This window comes from Pantherophis guttatus, chromosome 2 (assembly GCF_059756535.1).
Source record: "Pantherophis guttatus breed Tessera chromosome 2, ASM5975653v1, whole genome shotgun sequence".
NCBI lineage: Eukaryota > Metazoa > Chordata > Lepidosauria > Squamata > Colubridae > Pantherophis > Pantherophis guttatus.
The window spans coordinates 132169304-132186028 of record NC_142064.1 but is presented as its reverse complement, the minus strand read 5'-3'; the positions used below and the strand labels follow the sequence as shown (position 1 = coordinate 132186028).

At 43.3% G+C, this 16725-nt stretch overlaps 3 protein-coding genes and 1 long non-coding RNA gene across 4 annotated transcripts in view; 3 read left to right on the top strand and 1 right to left on the bottom strand.

Annotated features, from left to right (window-relative positions):
- The window catches only part of HOXC10 (homeobox C10), a 16318-nt gene extending 8784 nt beyond the window's left edge, over window positions 1–7534 (top strand). The window contains exon 2 of the mRNA XM_034419100.2: window positions 7370–7534. Within this exon, the coding sequence (XP_034274991.2) occupies window positions 7370–7488 (119 nt within the window). The 3' untranslated portion in view covers window positions 7489–7534. The remainder of the gene's footprint in view (window positions 1–7369) is intronic.
- Window positions 1–15815, top strand: part of HOXC9 (homeobox C9) — a 17714-nt gene extending 1899 nt beyond the window's left edge. The window contains exons 2-3 of the mRNA XM_060681788.2: window positions 9818–10992; window positions 13237–15815. Of these exons, the coding sequence (XP_060537771.2) occupies window positions 10434–10992; window positions 13237–13493 (816 nt within the window). The 5' untranslated portion in view covers window positions 9818–10433 and the 3' untranslated portion in view covers window positions 13494–15815. The remainder of the gene's footprint in view (window positions 1–9817; window positions 10993–13236) is intronic.
- HOXC8 (homeobox C8) overlaps window positions 1–16725 on the top strand; it is a 28221-nt gene that overhangs the window by 2320 nt on the left and 9176 nt on the right. The window lies entirely within an intron of this gene.
- Window positions 4317–8924, bottom strand: LOC148115329 (uncharacterized). Its single transcript, XR_015732417.1, has 2 exons — window positions 8761–8924; window positions 4317–4358 (listed from the first exon to the last, which is right to left on the bottom strand). It is a non-coding gene; the product is annotated as an uncharacterized LOC148115329 (long non-coding RNA).

The following is a 16725-nucleotide window of genomic DNA, read 5'->3' as shown; positions in this document are numbered from 1 at the left end:
CGTCTGGACTTAAGACGACTCTTGCTGCTTGCTGTTGTTTCTGGCCGACGGGGCTCTCCAGACGGACAAACATGGAGGGGGTCCCTCTCTGAAAATTTCTCGGGTGATTAACGCTTCTAAGTTTAAGATCGGAATAATTGTCTGAATTTGTAGCCTAGGGGTTTTCGGGATTCACTTTTTTTTGCTTTCCTTCTTGGGGAGGTCGAACCTGGCTTCTTTTGCATCCTGGTTTCTGAAAGGGGCCGAGTTTTGTGAGAAGTGAATGGAGGCTGTGATATGTGCAAGACCTCCCTGAACGCAGGTGTTCGGTAAATGGCCGGGGAAGACTGAAATTACAGCCCCTTGACTCCCAATGGCAATCTATTGCTGGTATAACCTGCCCGGGACTCTGAGAATCCACTTAGATAAATTATAGTCTTATTATGTTCCTTGGCTTGAAGGTGGCTTGAAGAACAAAGCGGAAAGCAGTACTCTAGGTCCACAGACCTTCCTCGAGAGCTTGTTCAAGGTTTAACCACGGTGCCTCTTCAAAATGAAGGGGGGGATTAAAACCAGGAGCTCAGGATTCGGTGTAGTTTACTGAACAGCAGCCATGGATTACAATCTGCTTCTCCCCACCCCTCTACTAAGTAGCTAAGGAACCCGTTAAGGAAGAAAAGAAAAATCCTTCTGCCCGGTGTTGGGATGAACAAGTTGTTGTAATGGTGATTGTGATTGCTTTGGTGGATCTGGAGGGCTGAGATTTAAACCGGGCTGCGTGTGCGTGTGAGCGCGGAGATTTTCAAGGGGGGGGGGGGAATCCAAGATACCAGGATCGAAGTGGCCAGAGAGACATCTTCGCCACTGAGCAAATTGGTGCTAAATTAGCTTTTTATCCTTCCAGGTGGGGTTCAGGTTTATATTCGGGTGGGGTGGGGTGGGGGTAAATCGTGGGGATTTATTCCACTACCACCAGCGCGCGCGCACACACCCCCAAAAAGAAGAAAAGGGTAAAAGAGGCAAACTAGCATTGGAGGAAGAATTCACCCAGTGGTCTGCAACCCACGATCCTTGACTGAGGACAGGAAACGAGAGCAAGGGACCAGGGCAGGAGCCTGGGGCGAGAGGCTGCATATACTTCTAATAGACAAGAAATATATTTCCGCAGCTCAAGTACAAAGATGTATAGGGAACCCTGTTTCCTAGTCAAGCTCTAGGACGGCTCCTTTCTAAACACAAATTTTAATTAGAAATAAAGTCTGCCACCACCCCACCCGCCCCAGGGAGGATGTGCCTCTGGTCTTTCACGGGAGAAAGGTTATTTTGCTACTGCTGTGATTCTCGGGCCACTGTTTGCACTGTTCCCCCCACCCTCCTCTACCGTCCCTTCTGAGCCCTCCAGCTCCTTAGCAAACTTTCAGCAGTCGATTTGGGGAGACCTGAGTCTCAGAGACTGAAGGGTGGGGTAGGGTTGGGGGTGCGTGGATTCCCTTTCCCGAAGGAGAGGGGGCAACCTGGTCTTGACAAAATACCACAAAACGGGTGGAGGGGACGACCAGGACTGTAAGTTCTCAGCTCAACGGTCTAACATCGTTTCCTCCTCTCTTATTTCTGGTATGAAAACTAAAGCCCCGATTTGGGGTTGCAAGCAAGCGAATATACTGGGAGCTACCTTCTTCGAAATCTCTCGGGGGGCCCCACCCCCACCCCCAATGTTAAATAATACATCCACGCACGCCCTCCGATTTTTAAACATTTTAATAAGCAAACGAAAGTGCGCCCATTGTGCTTGCTTGGTGTAAAGTCACCGGTCTGCAGATAAATGGCTCGGTCAAAGGCTTTAATTATTCGTCAAAGGCTTTAATTATTCGTCAAAGGCTTTAATTATTCGCCATGGTTCTGAGATAATTGAATTGTTTCATTATGTGCTATAGATAGAAACGTTTTTCTGGTTTCGTGTAAATATACCCCCTATAGCAACATAGAAAAGAATGTGGTAATGGTACTAAGTATCCGTCAGCCATGTGTAGTGTGATTGTTTATGTTTGTGTGTATATGTGTGTGTGTATATATATATCTTTATGTATATGTGTGTGTATTTGTGTATACATATCTATGTATCTATGTATGCATATATCTGTGAATACATCTATATGCGTTTATCTCTATGTGTTTCCCACATTTCCTCTCACATGGGGGATGGGGAGAGATCTAAAGTAATGTATGTTTAATCGACCCAAGTCAAGAAATGTAATAAAAATTAAACCCTCCCCTACTGTGTGTTCCCCCTTTAAATGATTCTATTAGAGCTGGGTGTGAATGAAGAATTTGGAGACTTAAACATTATTGCAGCCTGCTTTTTAATCTCCAATGTCAGAAAAGATGTAATTAGAAAGATTTCTTGCTGTTTTGCGCATTTCTCTCTCTCCTCTCTCAGCAAAATATTGTTTTTCCTTGCTTGCTGGATATGTTTCGTTCTGGGGAGAGGTTGCTGTTGGTTATGCCTATAAAATATTAGCAACCTCATCATGCATTTCCAATGTTGCTCCATTTTTCTCGTGTGTGTATGTGTGTGTGTGTTATTGTAATTCTGCATTTCACAGCAGGTGTGACTTCAAAAAGTTTCTCTTTTGCTGTCTAGAGTTCGGTGTTCAAACCTACATGCAATCTTTCTTCCAGTTTTATCTAGGTTGTTTTTTTCTGACCATTTATGGAAGATGCTGGTAGGGAAAAGAAGCACACATGTCATATATCCAATATAATGTATGCAATGCAATGTATAACTATTTCTGTAAATTAATATAATCTATATAAGTCGATGCAATAAATGTGTATACCTATCTAAATACAGTGATCGCTCAGTGAATGCTCCCAAATAAAGTTTTGTGCATGTATGCCTTTTTATTTTCATACGCAAACAGTATAACTTGTGTTAAGCCTGTGTTCTATTTGCGTCAATACACTGTCTTTCCCTGAATCAAGTGAGTATCTTGTGTATTCTATTCTCTGTATAAAATATGTATCGTGCATATGGACATATGTATTTACAGCAAGAGAGCGTGAGGGAGGATAATTTGTAAAAAAAAAACACCAAAAAAACCAACCGTGTATAACCAGGGGAAGGCAATAATCCGAAATAAGATGTTTGGGTTTTTTTCATTTGGCGGGAGGGCGCGGAGGGTTTTTGGTCTCTACAGAGCATGCATTTGCAAATATTGGTGAAGGTTTCAGCTTGTTCCATTGCTGTCTGCAAGCACACACGGTATGCTTGCATGCATACGGGTGCATCTCTGCATATCAAATTTTTTAAAAAAAATGAATTTCAACAACGTGGCAGAGAATGAAAGGGAGGCATATCTGTAGCTATCATCTCTGTGCAACACCCAATTCTCCTCCCTGGGCTCTTTGCTCTCTTTCCCATTCGCCTTCACCTTTGAGCCACACTCTCATAGTTCCTGGAAAGTTCAAAGGAACATTCTGAACCGGTTCAGGAAAAAGAGAGGGTGGCTGGCTGGCAGGCAGGCAGGCTGGCAGCCGCCTCTGCCTGTGTTGTGTTTGTCAAGGGAAAGCTATCCTGACTCAGCTCTAAGAGAGGCTGCTAAAGCCAGGGCAGCAGGTACCACTAATTGAGGACAAGGCCTAGCCCTGGGACTGGTGTGGGGCGGTGGGGGGGGGGGCTTTGAAGAGTGGGGCTAGCATGCTGTCTCTGCCTTTGGCTGAAACTTGCCCTTGTTTATAAATGCTGTCTCTCTCTCCCCCCCCCCTCCTGTTTATGTGAACTAACACCTAGCTGGCTGCAAAGCTTCTTGACAGCAGTGAGGCTGAAACAGACCACAAGGAGCCTTGTTTGTGGGCCAGAGGCTTCATTCTAAGCAGCCTTGGTAGAAAGAAAGAGAATGCTGGAGATGGGATGGTGGGTTTGGGCTTGGTTTTTAAACAGAGAAATAGGTGGGGATACATGTACATGTATCAAGGTCCCTTGATACAAACATACATATATACATACATACATACATACATTTTACAGGCATTCCGTTTGGCGAGGACTGGTGTGCACTTTCATTTATTTTTATTTTTACTGTGATTCCTGCTCACTCCTGTCCCCAATGCAATCTGTTTTGAAATCTATTTACCGTAAAAAGAGAGAGAGAGAGAGAGAGAGAGAGAGAAAGAGAGAAAGAGAGAGAGAGAGATTTGAGATAATGGCGCAGAGGACCGACCGTTTTATGTCTCATTTAAACACTGTTGCCCCTTTGATGTCTCCCAACTTCATCTTGCATTTGTGAATTTCCTCCTGCTGCTGCTGCTGCTGCCATCCTCTTCCTCTCCTGCTCCTCTTTTCTTCTTCTTCTTTTTCCTCCTCCTCCTTCTCCTCCAACCTGAAAATGTTCAAGGAAAACACCCACAACCCAGTGAAATGGATTAGTCCTGAGGTTTAATTGCGCTTCGGAATTTATTGTTCTACTATTCCCCGCCACCAGCAAAGCACTAAAAAGTCTGGCATCTAAAGTCATAACAGCTGACAAAATTCTTAAACCACAATGAAGAGAGTTTTTAAGGGCAGGGAAAAGAGGAGGTGATTAAACAGGTACAGATTCCTGGAGACCAACGTTTAAAATTAAATGTACTGTACATTTTTAAGCCTTCTTTCTTTCTTTCTTTCTTTCTTTCTTTCTTTCTTTCTTTCTTTCTTTCTTTCCTTCCTTCCTTCCTTCCTTCCTTCTTTCTTTCTTTTTCTCTTTCTTTCTTTCTTTCTTTCTTTCTTTCTTTCTTTCTTTCTTTCTTTCTTCTTTCTTTCATCTCCCTCCTACCTTTTATCCTGGGGTTAAATAGAAAGAACATGCTCACAGGAAGTGAAGTCCTATAGCCCATTATTCCTGCAAATGTATTGCTTATACATAATTATCCCTGAGCCACGCAGTTTAAGAAACGAAGTAAAAAAAACCCAACAACACCGAGATATCCTTGCCCAGCTGAAACGACGTCCTTGCTGTTTTCACCAGCACCTTCCTCTTCCTCCTCACTCTCACCACTGCTACTATGAACTAACGCTGCTCCCATTGTCCCTCTTAGAGCAACCGTAGAGTTCCATTGCTCTGGGCATCCCAAAAAAATAAAATAAAAAATAAAATCCATTTGGATGACAGAGAAGAATTCTTTCTCTCCGCCGCGTTTTTTGATCCATAAAAGCAAGTGGAGGTGGGAAGTGGGAAGGGAAAGTCGGGAATTCAGCCCCCACCACCGAAAGAAGGACCCTGAAAGAATAGCCCGCCACAAGCCAGGCCACAAACCTCCAAAGCTTCCTCGCCGCCTGTTTTCGTGGAGGGTTAGCAGCCCATTTCATTGCAACACACTACCTCCCTTTTCTTCCACTCGGGTGCGTCGGCCTTGGGAGAGACTAGGGGAGAAAGGCGTCCCCACGCGGGGAAAATATTAAGCGGCGGGGACCGATTAAGCTCTCTCCTATGGAGGGCTGTCAACCCCGCGATGCTTTCAGTTTACAACCGCGGGGCCTTGCCGGGAAGGAGAAAGCGGCTTCTGCAGTTCTCCGGAAGAGGGAGTGGGGTGGAGGGGGGGGAAAGTGGATTTTTTTTTCTTTAATCCGAACTTGACGGTGTTTATTGAGATAACTGGGCAACCGGGGCCCGAAGGAATGCGCCCCGAGGGTGGCGAGTCAGAGCGGAGATGGGGGGGAGGGAAGGGCGAGTGGGTCTCTTTTGATCCCTTGGAGGAATGGGTGTCTTTCGCTCCAGAGCTTGCTTGCTTGCTTGCTTGGCTCAACCCAACCATCTCGGAGAGGTTCGCCCTCGAGAGACAAGAGCTGCAGAAGGTATCTCGGGCGCTTCTCCGGTTCCTCCTCCTCCTCCTCCTCTTCCTCCTCCTCTTCCACGGTTTCCAAGCCTGAATCCAGCGGCTGCTCAGGAATTCTGGGAGCCCCCCGTGGGTTGGGTGGGTGTTGTGGTTGCTTCCACGGGTCCCCCTAGGCCTAGAGTGGGCAAGTAGATCAGGTTGGGAGCTGTGAAAGAGACAAACGGAGGACCCTTCGCTCGACCTTCAGCGCTTTTCCTGGAAGAGAGTAGGACTAAGGTGCTGGCGGCGGCGGCAGCCGAGAGGGGCTACCCGGGTTTTAAGACTTTGAGCCCGTCTCTCAAATTAGGGGAAACTTTTTCTATCTTTTTTTTTCCAGGAGCCCAAAAAAAGAAACGGGGAGCACAGAATTCGGAATGCCCCCAGTTTATATCCAGATCAGATCGATGCGGGACTGCGTAGGACTATGTGTGTGTGTGTGTGTGGGCTAAAGGAAGGACGCAAGAAGAACTGTGCAACCCTGCGTGTGGGTGTGCACTGATGTGCAAGTGTGCGCTAGGGGAATATAGGTAGCTGGCTGCTCGCCAAATGTCAGCTTTTTCTACCTAAACAAAACTGGCAGAAATCGCTTAGAAAATAATAATTCTTCCGTGTCATATTTAAATTGAGGATCGATAAAATCTCCAGAGAGGTTCAGGCTACTCTTTGTTTTTCCCCATGCACGTCACAGATGACAATTTAAAAAAAAAAAACGCAGCTTTTTAAAAACGGCTTTCCTTTCTTCCTTTTGCCTTGCTTTAAAGACAATGATATATATATATAATTGAATAATATTATACATACATGCATATATATATATATATACACACACACACACACACACATACAGATATATTATTCAATGATATATTATATATCATTATATATCAATGATATATTATACATCATATATACACACACACACACATATATATATATTCAATGTTCACATAGAAAATAACCTGGACACGCCACATTCTTTTAAAGACTTTCTACAGTATCTTTTATCGAAGGGCAGGATTTTGCCTTGTGAGCTGGCTAGATTTTTGCCTTGCTACCTAGATCACTTGATGCAGAGTCTGGGCAGAATGCATATAGAAATGTAGCCAACGCATTCGGATTCTGTAACTGGAAATTCTTGTACCCAAAGAAGAATATTCAAAAATATAAACACCTCCCCCCCAATATCTCCCACCCTCCTCTTGCAAGGTTAACTGAAAATTTATCCCTTCCCAGAATGGTGCCCATTTCAAAGTGGGGGGGCACCTTTCTTGGTTAGGTTTTGAGAAAGATTATAATAGATAGATATAGATAGATGATGATGATAGATAGATAGATAGATAGGTGATAGAGATAGATAGAAGATAGATAGATGATAGATAGATAGATAGATAGATAGATAGATAGAAGATAGATAGATAGATAGATAGATAGATAGATAGATAGATAGTATTCTGGATGCAAAGGCATGTCTTTCATTTGATTTTATCTGTAGAGGATCTGTAGTCCTCTGTCTCTTTCATTATCTTATGTTCCCTGACAGAGCACGACTTCCAGAGGGCACTTGCACCAAGATCTTTGCACCATGAGCCCTCAAGGATCAATGCCCCAGGACAACCTGCAGCCCTGAAGGGAAATTGCTGTGGTTTTTGTTGTGTTTAGGATAAGAGGATCCCTGGTAAATAAAAGTGGCAACTTCCACTTTTCAGCTGCTGTCTGCGTTTTCATTCCACAAATGCTTCTTTCAAGGATATTTCAATGACCTTGCTGGCTTCGTTTAAGTCCTTTTCTACTCATAATCTGCTATTCTTGACTTGGATTCATGCGTTAGTCCCTCTTTTTATGCTTAATGTTATGCTTTCTGTTTACTTTCTGTATAGGTATACGATATATACACACATACGATAGATAGATAAATAGATAGATAGATAGATAGATAGATAGATAGATAGATAGATAGATAGAATATAACCTGTCAACCAGTTGGAAGGTTGATTCTTTGCAAAGAAAATTATATTTCTTCAGTGCAACTAAGCAAGGATTTCATATCCTCCAATGTTTCATATCCCCCTTTGGAGCCCTCCACTCACCCACATGCTCCTATATTTCTACCCACATAAAGCCCAGAGGTAAAATCATCAAAACATCCTAGGTACTAACTCCCCCCACCCCCCAAGATTCAGAGGGGAAAGATGAAGTCATTAGAGAATTGTGATTGACAGACAAACTGAACTCAAGGCAGGCCAGAGGACACATTAGGTTCCTTATAGGACAATTTCTCGTCCAGAAAGTGCAAGGTTGAAAAGAGGAGGAGAACTGTGGACAGAAGGGGGTTAGTACAGAATTTGCAGCAAGACTCTTTTCAAATCTTGAATGCAGAGACACAAGGACACACACCAGCCAAACCTTACAGTATTTCTATTTCAAGTCTGCTCCCTATGGAATGAAATACAGTTTTACTACTCCGGCCAGGGCAGGCTGAGGCACACGATCAAGACCTCCTGAGTTAATATCAATTCAGGAATCTTTAATCAGTTCCATCCAACAACTTTTCCAGGGTCTTTTTCAAGGGAGAAGAAAGAGGGGGAGGAGGACAATAAGCAGTGAATAAGCACTAACTGGGGGGGGGGGGAATGGCTCTGCCTGCTACTTTGCCGCCTACCCAAATGCGCCTTAAGATTTCCCCCCCCCCCCCCAGCAAGCTGCCTAAAAATAAATCCACTGCCTGCTCCTGTATCAAGAGGAGACCTGAGCCCTCAGCTTTGAGTGTGTCCCTAGTGGTTACTCCATCTCCCTGGGGCACACGGTCCCCCCCTCCTTTTCTGTCCTCTGAATGTCCCTTTTCTCTTCCTCCCCCCACCCCTTCCAGCCCCATAAGCAACCACTTTCCTTAAGCCTTGCAACCCCCTTCCCTCCACTGGGTTGAAACTGTACCTCACTTCCAAGCCGCCTCTGCTGTTATTGTATTGGAAATCTTGGTCCTTCTTTGACAAAAACCCACAAAAAAGGAACAACACGGATTGTTGTAGTAGTAGCTGCCGCTGCGTCTCTTGTGGTGTTCTCTGGTATTCTTGAACGGAGGGAGGGGGACACACACACACACACACACACACACACACACACACACACATCCGTTTTGCAGATTTCTTTTCCAGAGCCAGGGACCAAAGCTACCCTTCCAGACCACTAAGGGTAATAAACTATACCGATCACCTTACTCTACCAAGCCAAGGTTATATATTTTTTTTAACACACGCACGCGCGTGCGTTCACCCACCCACCCACCCACACACACCCACCCACACACACACACACACACAGAGACAGATACGTGTTTTCAGTGAAGTTCTGCAAATCGATTGAATCGACAGAAAGTTTCAGGTATTTTTAATGCCCGCACTCACCCACATACACCCACATTAATCTAGGAAAGCAGAATAAATTGATTTAAAACCAACACACACCCTAGCTTCTTCAGTCTTCAGTTGCAAAAACAAACTCCCACACTCCCACTTATGCCTCATCACTGAAACTTACTCGTACAGTTTTATTTAGTGAACGACACATTCATGAACAATCAAACGGTCCTCGTAAAAATTTTATTGAAGGACATAAAAAAAAACATCTACCACTACTTGCCGAATAATGTAGCCTCTTGGGAAGAGGAATTGCCACTTTTTTTGGGGGGGGAGTTCTTGCTATTTTCCGGTCTCTGGGTTTTTACAAAGTCATCTTCTTCTTTCCTCCCAGAAAGTGTGTGTGTGTGTATGTGCGCGGGTGCGTGTGTTTTGTGCGTTTGTATGTATGTGCGTGCATGTGTGTGTGTTCACCCAGTCTCTCCCTCCATACATACACATACATGTATGTAGAAACGGATGGTTTTATCTGGCAAAAAAATAAAATAAAACCTGAGGGTGTATATGTATATATGTATATCTGTGGCTATACACATACACATACATATACATACATGAATGTCATTAAAATTCAGGAGCCGGTGCCGGAGAGGCTGAGAGCCAAGCAGGATCACTCCGTGAGGACCTTCCATCGGCCACCTCCCCTTTTAAAGATCTTCCATGTAATGTATCCATTATCGAATACAAGCTGTAGAAGCAGAGCGAGTAGACAGAGACAAATTGCGTCAAGAAATAGTTCCTTGTGCTACCTTGCTACACCAGCTACCTTACACCCTCATTAGCAGCAGGGCTATGGAAAAGCCAGGTCGCCGAGCCAGCCAGCCAAGCCAAGCCAAGCCAAGCCAAGCCAAGCCAACGAGCGAATCGCCTTTCAGCTTACGACACGTAAGATCCGACCGCTGCTGCTAATAACGGCATTATTTCAAGAGTTTGATGAAAACCCAAGTCGCATAGGCATTATTTAAAAAAAAAAAAAAGAAAGGAAAAAAAATAGAAAGAGGGAGAGGGGAGAGAGAGAGAGAGAGGGGAAAAAAAAGACCTGCGGATTGATCTACACTGTATTTTGGGTAAATATAATCACGTGGGATCTCGGAGCCAATGGCACGCTAGGAAAGGCTGAAAAAATAATTACCTGCCCTGATTGTTCTATGAGAAGATAAAAAGTACACATACAGTTCATACAATAATCTTATGAATGTAAAAGAGGGGGGAACAATGTCGGCTTCGGGTCCCATAAGCAACTATTATGTAGATTCTTTGATTAGCCACGAGAGCGACGACTTGCTGGCGTCCCGGTTCCCAGCTACTGGCTCTCATCCTGCTTCAGCCCGACCGTCAGGATTGGTACCGGAGTGTGCAGATTTTCCGTCCTGCAGCTTTGCCCCCAAACCGGCCGTTTTTACCACTTCGTGGGCTCCCGTGCACTCCCAGTCGTCCGTGGTTTACCACCCGTACACCCACCAGCCACACATTGGAACTGACACTCGGTATATGCGCACTTGGCTGGAGCCTATCTCCGGCGCGGTCTCGTTCCCAGGTTTTCCAGCCAGCAGCCGGCACTACGGGCTTAAACCCGACGCCTTCCACGGCCGCAGGGACTGCGGACCGGTGGATGGACGTAGTTATCCGGATTATATGTATGGATCCCCGGGAGATCTCAGGGACAGAACCCCGCAGACTATACCCTCTCCGGAATCTGAGGCCGTCGCTTCCAACAAACACAAAGAAGAAAAGACCGAATTGGACCCTAGTAAGTCGAAGTCATTCTTGTTTACAACCGGGAAGGCATTACAGCTCCCTGGCACAGTGCTCAATAAAAAGGAATTACCTTTACTGTTTAGAATTCTTGGCGTCCTTCCCTTGGATCTCCAGCTACAAGGGCTGACAAACCTGGAGGAGAGCTGGTTTATTTGATTTTTTTTGGGGGGGGGGGGAAAGGAGGGCGGCAGGGGGCGAAGAGGGGAAGGAAAAAAAAGGTTTTGTTTTTAATGAGCATTATTATTGTTACGGGATCTGGATGGGTCCTTCGTCCTCTCTCTCGCTTTGGCTTTCCTTCGCATCTGGGATACTTTTGTTTGTTCCTAAACTAGCCAGAACCTGCTTTGCCCCCACTCTTCCTTGCATTTTAGTCCTTCTGACTTTTGGAGGAAGAAGCCTGGCAAAAGCTATCAGGGGTATGTGGGAGGGGAAAGAATATTGGGATGTTGATGTGTACTGAAAAGCAGGGGGGATTGCCTGAGAAAGCCTTAGAGGAGGAGGGGGGGGATGAAAACAAAACAAAACCCCACTCCAGACAATAATCCCCCCAGATTTTTGCCTCCATCCAGAAAGTGGGGGGATCGAAAAGTTAAGGGATAGCAATGGAGAGGGGAACAGCAAATAAAGGAAGGCGATGAGAAAACAAATACTTGGATTTAGGGAAAGTACAAATCGCTGTTGGGAGTATAGCAGATGGGGAGAGAAGTCCAAACGTTTGAAAGAACAGTTAATAATACACATCATTTTCTCTCCCCCCCCCCCCCCCGCTTCCATTTTTTAAAAAAGGAAAATAAATTCTACAGTGTAACTTACTAGTAAAGGGACTTTAAAAAAGAGAGAGAGAGAGAGAGAAGAAATAACCTTGAACACTGTTAAAACAGCTGAAAGGGTCTCCAAGGGATTTGTGCTCTTGCTTTGCTTTGCTTTTTTTTTTTTTTTAAAGTAATCATTCTTCTGCACACTGAAATGTTCATTTCCTAGTGGACATCTGCCATTTAAACATGGGAGATTTTTTTTTCTAGTGTGCAGTCGGTGGGAGGTGAGAAACAGAAAGCAAAATATGTGGAATTAAGATGACCCTAGTGCCAAGAAATAATGCCCACTTGTTTATTGATTCACATGCCCTGCAAAAGAGATGTGTGTGCATTTTTTTTATTTTTTTTTTGGTGCCCATCTAGAGTTAAAGAGAGCTGGTCTCTTCCCCTCCTCTTCTGCTCTATAGACAGATTCCCATGCCAGGTGCGTAGAAATCCTTTCAGGCCTGATATGCTGGTTCATTCTGATCATTTTAATTGTATTTGTGCCACATAGGCAGATGCACTTATACAAATTCATGGAGAGAGAGAGAAAGGGAGAGAGGGAATAAGAGGCACAGATCATAGACTAAAGGAGACTACTATCTATAGCATATTCATTACATCCAAATTTCACCCAAGAAATAATTAATCTGAAGGCTGAGCAAATTCCTTCTGAGAAAGTTGTAAAGAGGGTCTGCAAGGGACAGTGTTTCATTGCTCAGAAAAGGGAAGAGAATTAATTTTTTTCTGCAACCATTAGGCTTCTTCTGGGACACTGTCTGAATATATATGTATATATATATATATATATATATATATTCTCATTCCTTTTAAAATTGCTGGCAGCTCCATCAGTGGGAAGTTATAGGGAGAGAGCTGGAGAGCCAAGGTTGTAAACAGAGTTTATGGGCCTATGAAATGGTGGGAATTTAGACTTTTCATGATTGTGTTCTTGAGTTACCCTTAATAGAGGCATATTATTATTGTTGTTGTTATTACAACCTCTTGGCCCTAGTTTTATTTTAGAATTGCAGTTTGTGGGAGAGAATGATCGCTAAATAAAATAAAATGATAGTCAGAAACAGGGCGCAGGACAGAACTAGTTAAACTCACTACTGTTTAGTGCCTCCCTGCTTGCACACTGATGAATACAGTCCACGCTCAGTTCCTATAAAAGAATAGATGTGCCCTTAAAAATCCTGAAGGTCACTTCAGGCTTGAGCAGGGAATGCTCGCTTGTCTAAAGAGACTTTTTAGATAGGAGAATTTTAGATAAATACTAAAATTATAAGGATGGGATATGAATTTAGGGCATCTCTATTTGAAGGTACTGCCATCAATATAATGCAGATCTGGGTAAGGGCTAAATGAATAAACAGAGATGGATAGGTAAATAACCAATCAATAATAAATTAAATGTCCCAATCTTTATTTTGCAGATAACCCTGTTGCAAATTGGATTCATGCACGTTCTACAAGAAAGAAAAGATGTCCTTACACGAAATATCAAACGCTGGAACTAGAAAAAGAGTTTTTATTCAATATGTACCTAACTCGGGACCGCCGTTATGAAGTAGCCAGGGTTCTTAATCTCACTGAGCGCCAAGTCAAAATCTGGTTTCAGAACAGGAGGATGAAAATGAAGAAAATGAATAAAGAGAAAACCGATAATAACAATAATAAAGAGCAGCAGTGAAACTGGCCACATCCTTCCAGTCTGTGGAGAAATCAAGGCGCTGGTTTTTCCCAAGAAAGAAATTGTTCCTGACTTTTTTCCCCTTAATGTGCTGATGAGTGTTTAGAATTAGTTAAACACGGCAAACCTTTCTGGAACAAAAATGAGAGAGAGAGACAGAGACAGAGACAGAGGGAAAGAGAAACATAAAAAGTGCTTTTCTTTACAAAATGCAAACACACACACACACACACACACACACACACATCCCTAACAATTGCAACTAAAAATAAACTTTTTTTTTCTTTTCAGAAAAAAACAACAAAGTACTTGAATTTTTGGATTAGTATTTTATTTTGTAACTTAAATTTATCCAGTGGTTTTTGTTTTTTGTTTTTTTTTTAATTATTATTTTATGATGTTGTGGTTGCATATTTTGTACAATGGAAAGAATAAAAGTGGGTGGGGGGGTGGAAAGAAGGAGAAAGGAAAATAATGGTGGTGGGGGGGAGTGATTGCTCAAAACAATGTTTCTGTCCTCGTGTCGAACTGGTGTACTTATTTGTGTCTTCTCTGATTGTCACAGAACCGTTCTGTAACCCTGTTATGTTTTGCTATCGTAGAAGAGCTTTCTGTAAATATATACCTAACGTCACCCAAAAAAAAGGAGGAAAAAAATCCGTCGGTAATCAAGGTGTCTTTTTTAAAAAAAAATGTAAACTCCTATGGAGGAATAATACCCCCTCCCCCGAGTAAGTTGTAAAGGAAGGAAAGGGCAGGGAGACACTGTTTTGGGATTCTTACGGATACAAATTCTGGAAAAAGAGGTCCATTTAATTACCGCTGGTTTCCTTCGGAAAATAGAAGACCAGAATATCTTCTCTTGGGAAGTTGTAGGAAAAGAACAGATTTTCGGCTTCCATTATTTTTACCATTATTTTTATTTTTATTTTCCTTTCTCAGTCTCTTAGCTCCTGAACCTTTCTCCTTGTCTCCCAATATACCAATATCTGCCTAATGTCATGCTGGTAAAACAAAACAAAACAAAACAAAACAAAACAAAACAAAACATAAATAAATAAATAAATAAATAAATAAATAAGGGAGAAGATTCGGGTAAAAGGCGGCAGGGTGCTCTGCATTTTAATTTGGGGTAATTAATTGTACTAATTTATGACCCTGGGCAATCAAAGAATGTGCACGAGATAAAATAAGGGCCCCAGTCCGGTTCTGCTCGCAGATAGTTTACTCTTTACTTTTGTGATCGCCCGGAGACTATTCTATTGGAACGCTTTGGGATTATCAGCGAAGTGCCAAAAACTTGTTAGTGCCTCGCTTGGGGGCCCAAGCAATTACGAATTAGGTTCGTAATGTACCACCACCACCACAGGGGAGGGGGAGAAAAAGAGGAGGGGGGATGGTGTGTTCCTAATGGTAGTGTTAGGACTGAATAGCGAGAGAGCATCATCTAAATAATAATAAAAAGCTTAAAATGTTATAAAGCCTAAGGGAGTGGAATTCAGATCGGAAGGTTCCCCGCCCCCCAGCCCCTTGGCCCCTTTTAAAACCTCTTTCTCGGGCAGGGAGAAAGGGAATCTGGGAGTGTTAAAACTCCGCGGGTCTCTCTGTTTAGGAACGAGTTAAATGACACGGGGGCCGGCGGGAAAGGTGGCAACGCGAGGAGGGGGCTCTGGGATGGTGGAAGGCCAGGGTTTTCTACTTTTTCATAGGTCATTTAAAAATCTTTCCTACAAAGGCAGGTCTCCTGTTGCCAGGGCTGTTTAAATGAAAGTCAAACGGCTTTTATTTTATTTTATTTTATTTTTTAAAAAGGGAAAAAGACGCCTGTGAGATGCTTCCTCACAACTTGTTTATAAAGCATTGGTTTTCTTGAAAGAAGGAAGAAGCCAAATTACTTCTAATTTTTCTAATGGTAAACAGATCGAGGCTTGCAAAGATCCAAGCCTCCATAGAAACGAACAACAAAATAAATATGTGTGTGTTTTTTTTTGTTTTGTTTTTTTAAAGGGAAAAAAAAATCTGGAACCTTTGCCCCGCTGATGTCCTCAAACGATTACTTCGTACTTTGTGTCTGCCGTTTATGAAAATAAGTTTGCAGGCTTGTGTGTTTATCTAGGTTGCATAAGACCGGGGGAGGTAGGACTTGGGAGCAGGAAAAGAATGCTTATCCGTTCGAACAACAACAACAAAAAAAATGTAACAGCTAAGCTTTAGCTTTGTGCAGTGTTTTTTAAGAGGGTCCGAGCACCCAGCAAATGCGGAAGGGCAGGAAAGATTGAAAAGTTCCGTGTAAAGGGCAATAAATAAATATGTATAAACCCCTTCCCCTCGTTTTCCTTTTGTCTGCTATAACAGGAATGGTGGCGGAAGCAATTTAGTAGTTACAACCCTGTATTCAATGTGAATTTGAAAAGATAAAACAAAAAAGAATATCCATCTTTAAAATCCTTCCTTCCCTCCCACCCACCCTCCCTCCCTCCCTCCTTCCTTCCTTCCTCCCACCTTCCTTCCTTCCTTCTTTCCCTTTCTCGCCATCTCTCTGATAGACCAGTGCCCAGCCTGTGTCCCTTTTATTAACTTTGAGCCTTCCCCATGCTTGAAAATCCTTCCAGTTCCACCAGACCTCATTTTCAAGATGACTAAAGATGCAGCCTCTTTCACCTTTCTCTCTCCCCCAGCCCCTCCTCCCCCCTACCCAATAGTCTTCAGCAGAGCTGAGCTCCCATTGGAGGTAATGGAGAAGAAAAGAATGTAAGTTATGCTTCCTTTGTTTCCATAAGACTGTTGTTCTCTCTCTCCTCCTCCTCCTCCTCCCTCCCTCCCCCTCCCCCTCCCTCTTTCTTTCCCCGTTTCTTTCTAGCTTGCTTTGTTTTATGGAGGAATATAGTGTCAGTTTCTGCACAAGTCTTCCACATAAAATTCAGGGCATCTCCTTTCATAGATGTAATTTAATGGCAGGCATGCATGTGTATGTGTGTGTACATTTTTTTTTCTCTCTCTCTGTGTATACATTTTCCCAGAAGTAACTGGGAATAACTTACTCAAATATGCATATCAGGACTGTATCTTCAAGCATCTTCACCCAACAGGGTCGACTGTGCAAGCAACCTTGCATTCGTTGGTGAATCCTGCTTCTCACCTCAGCCAGATTCATTATGCTTTCTTTTGTTTCTAAATTAAAAATCCCGATAATAACCACCACCACCCGTTTCTCCGTGGTGTTTGCTTGTGT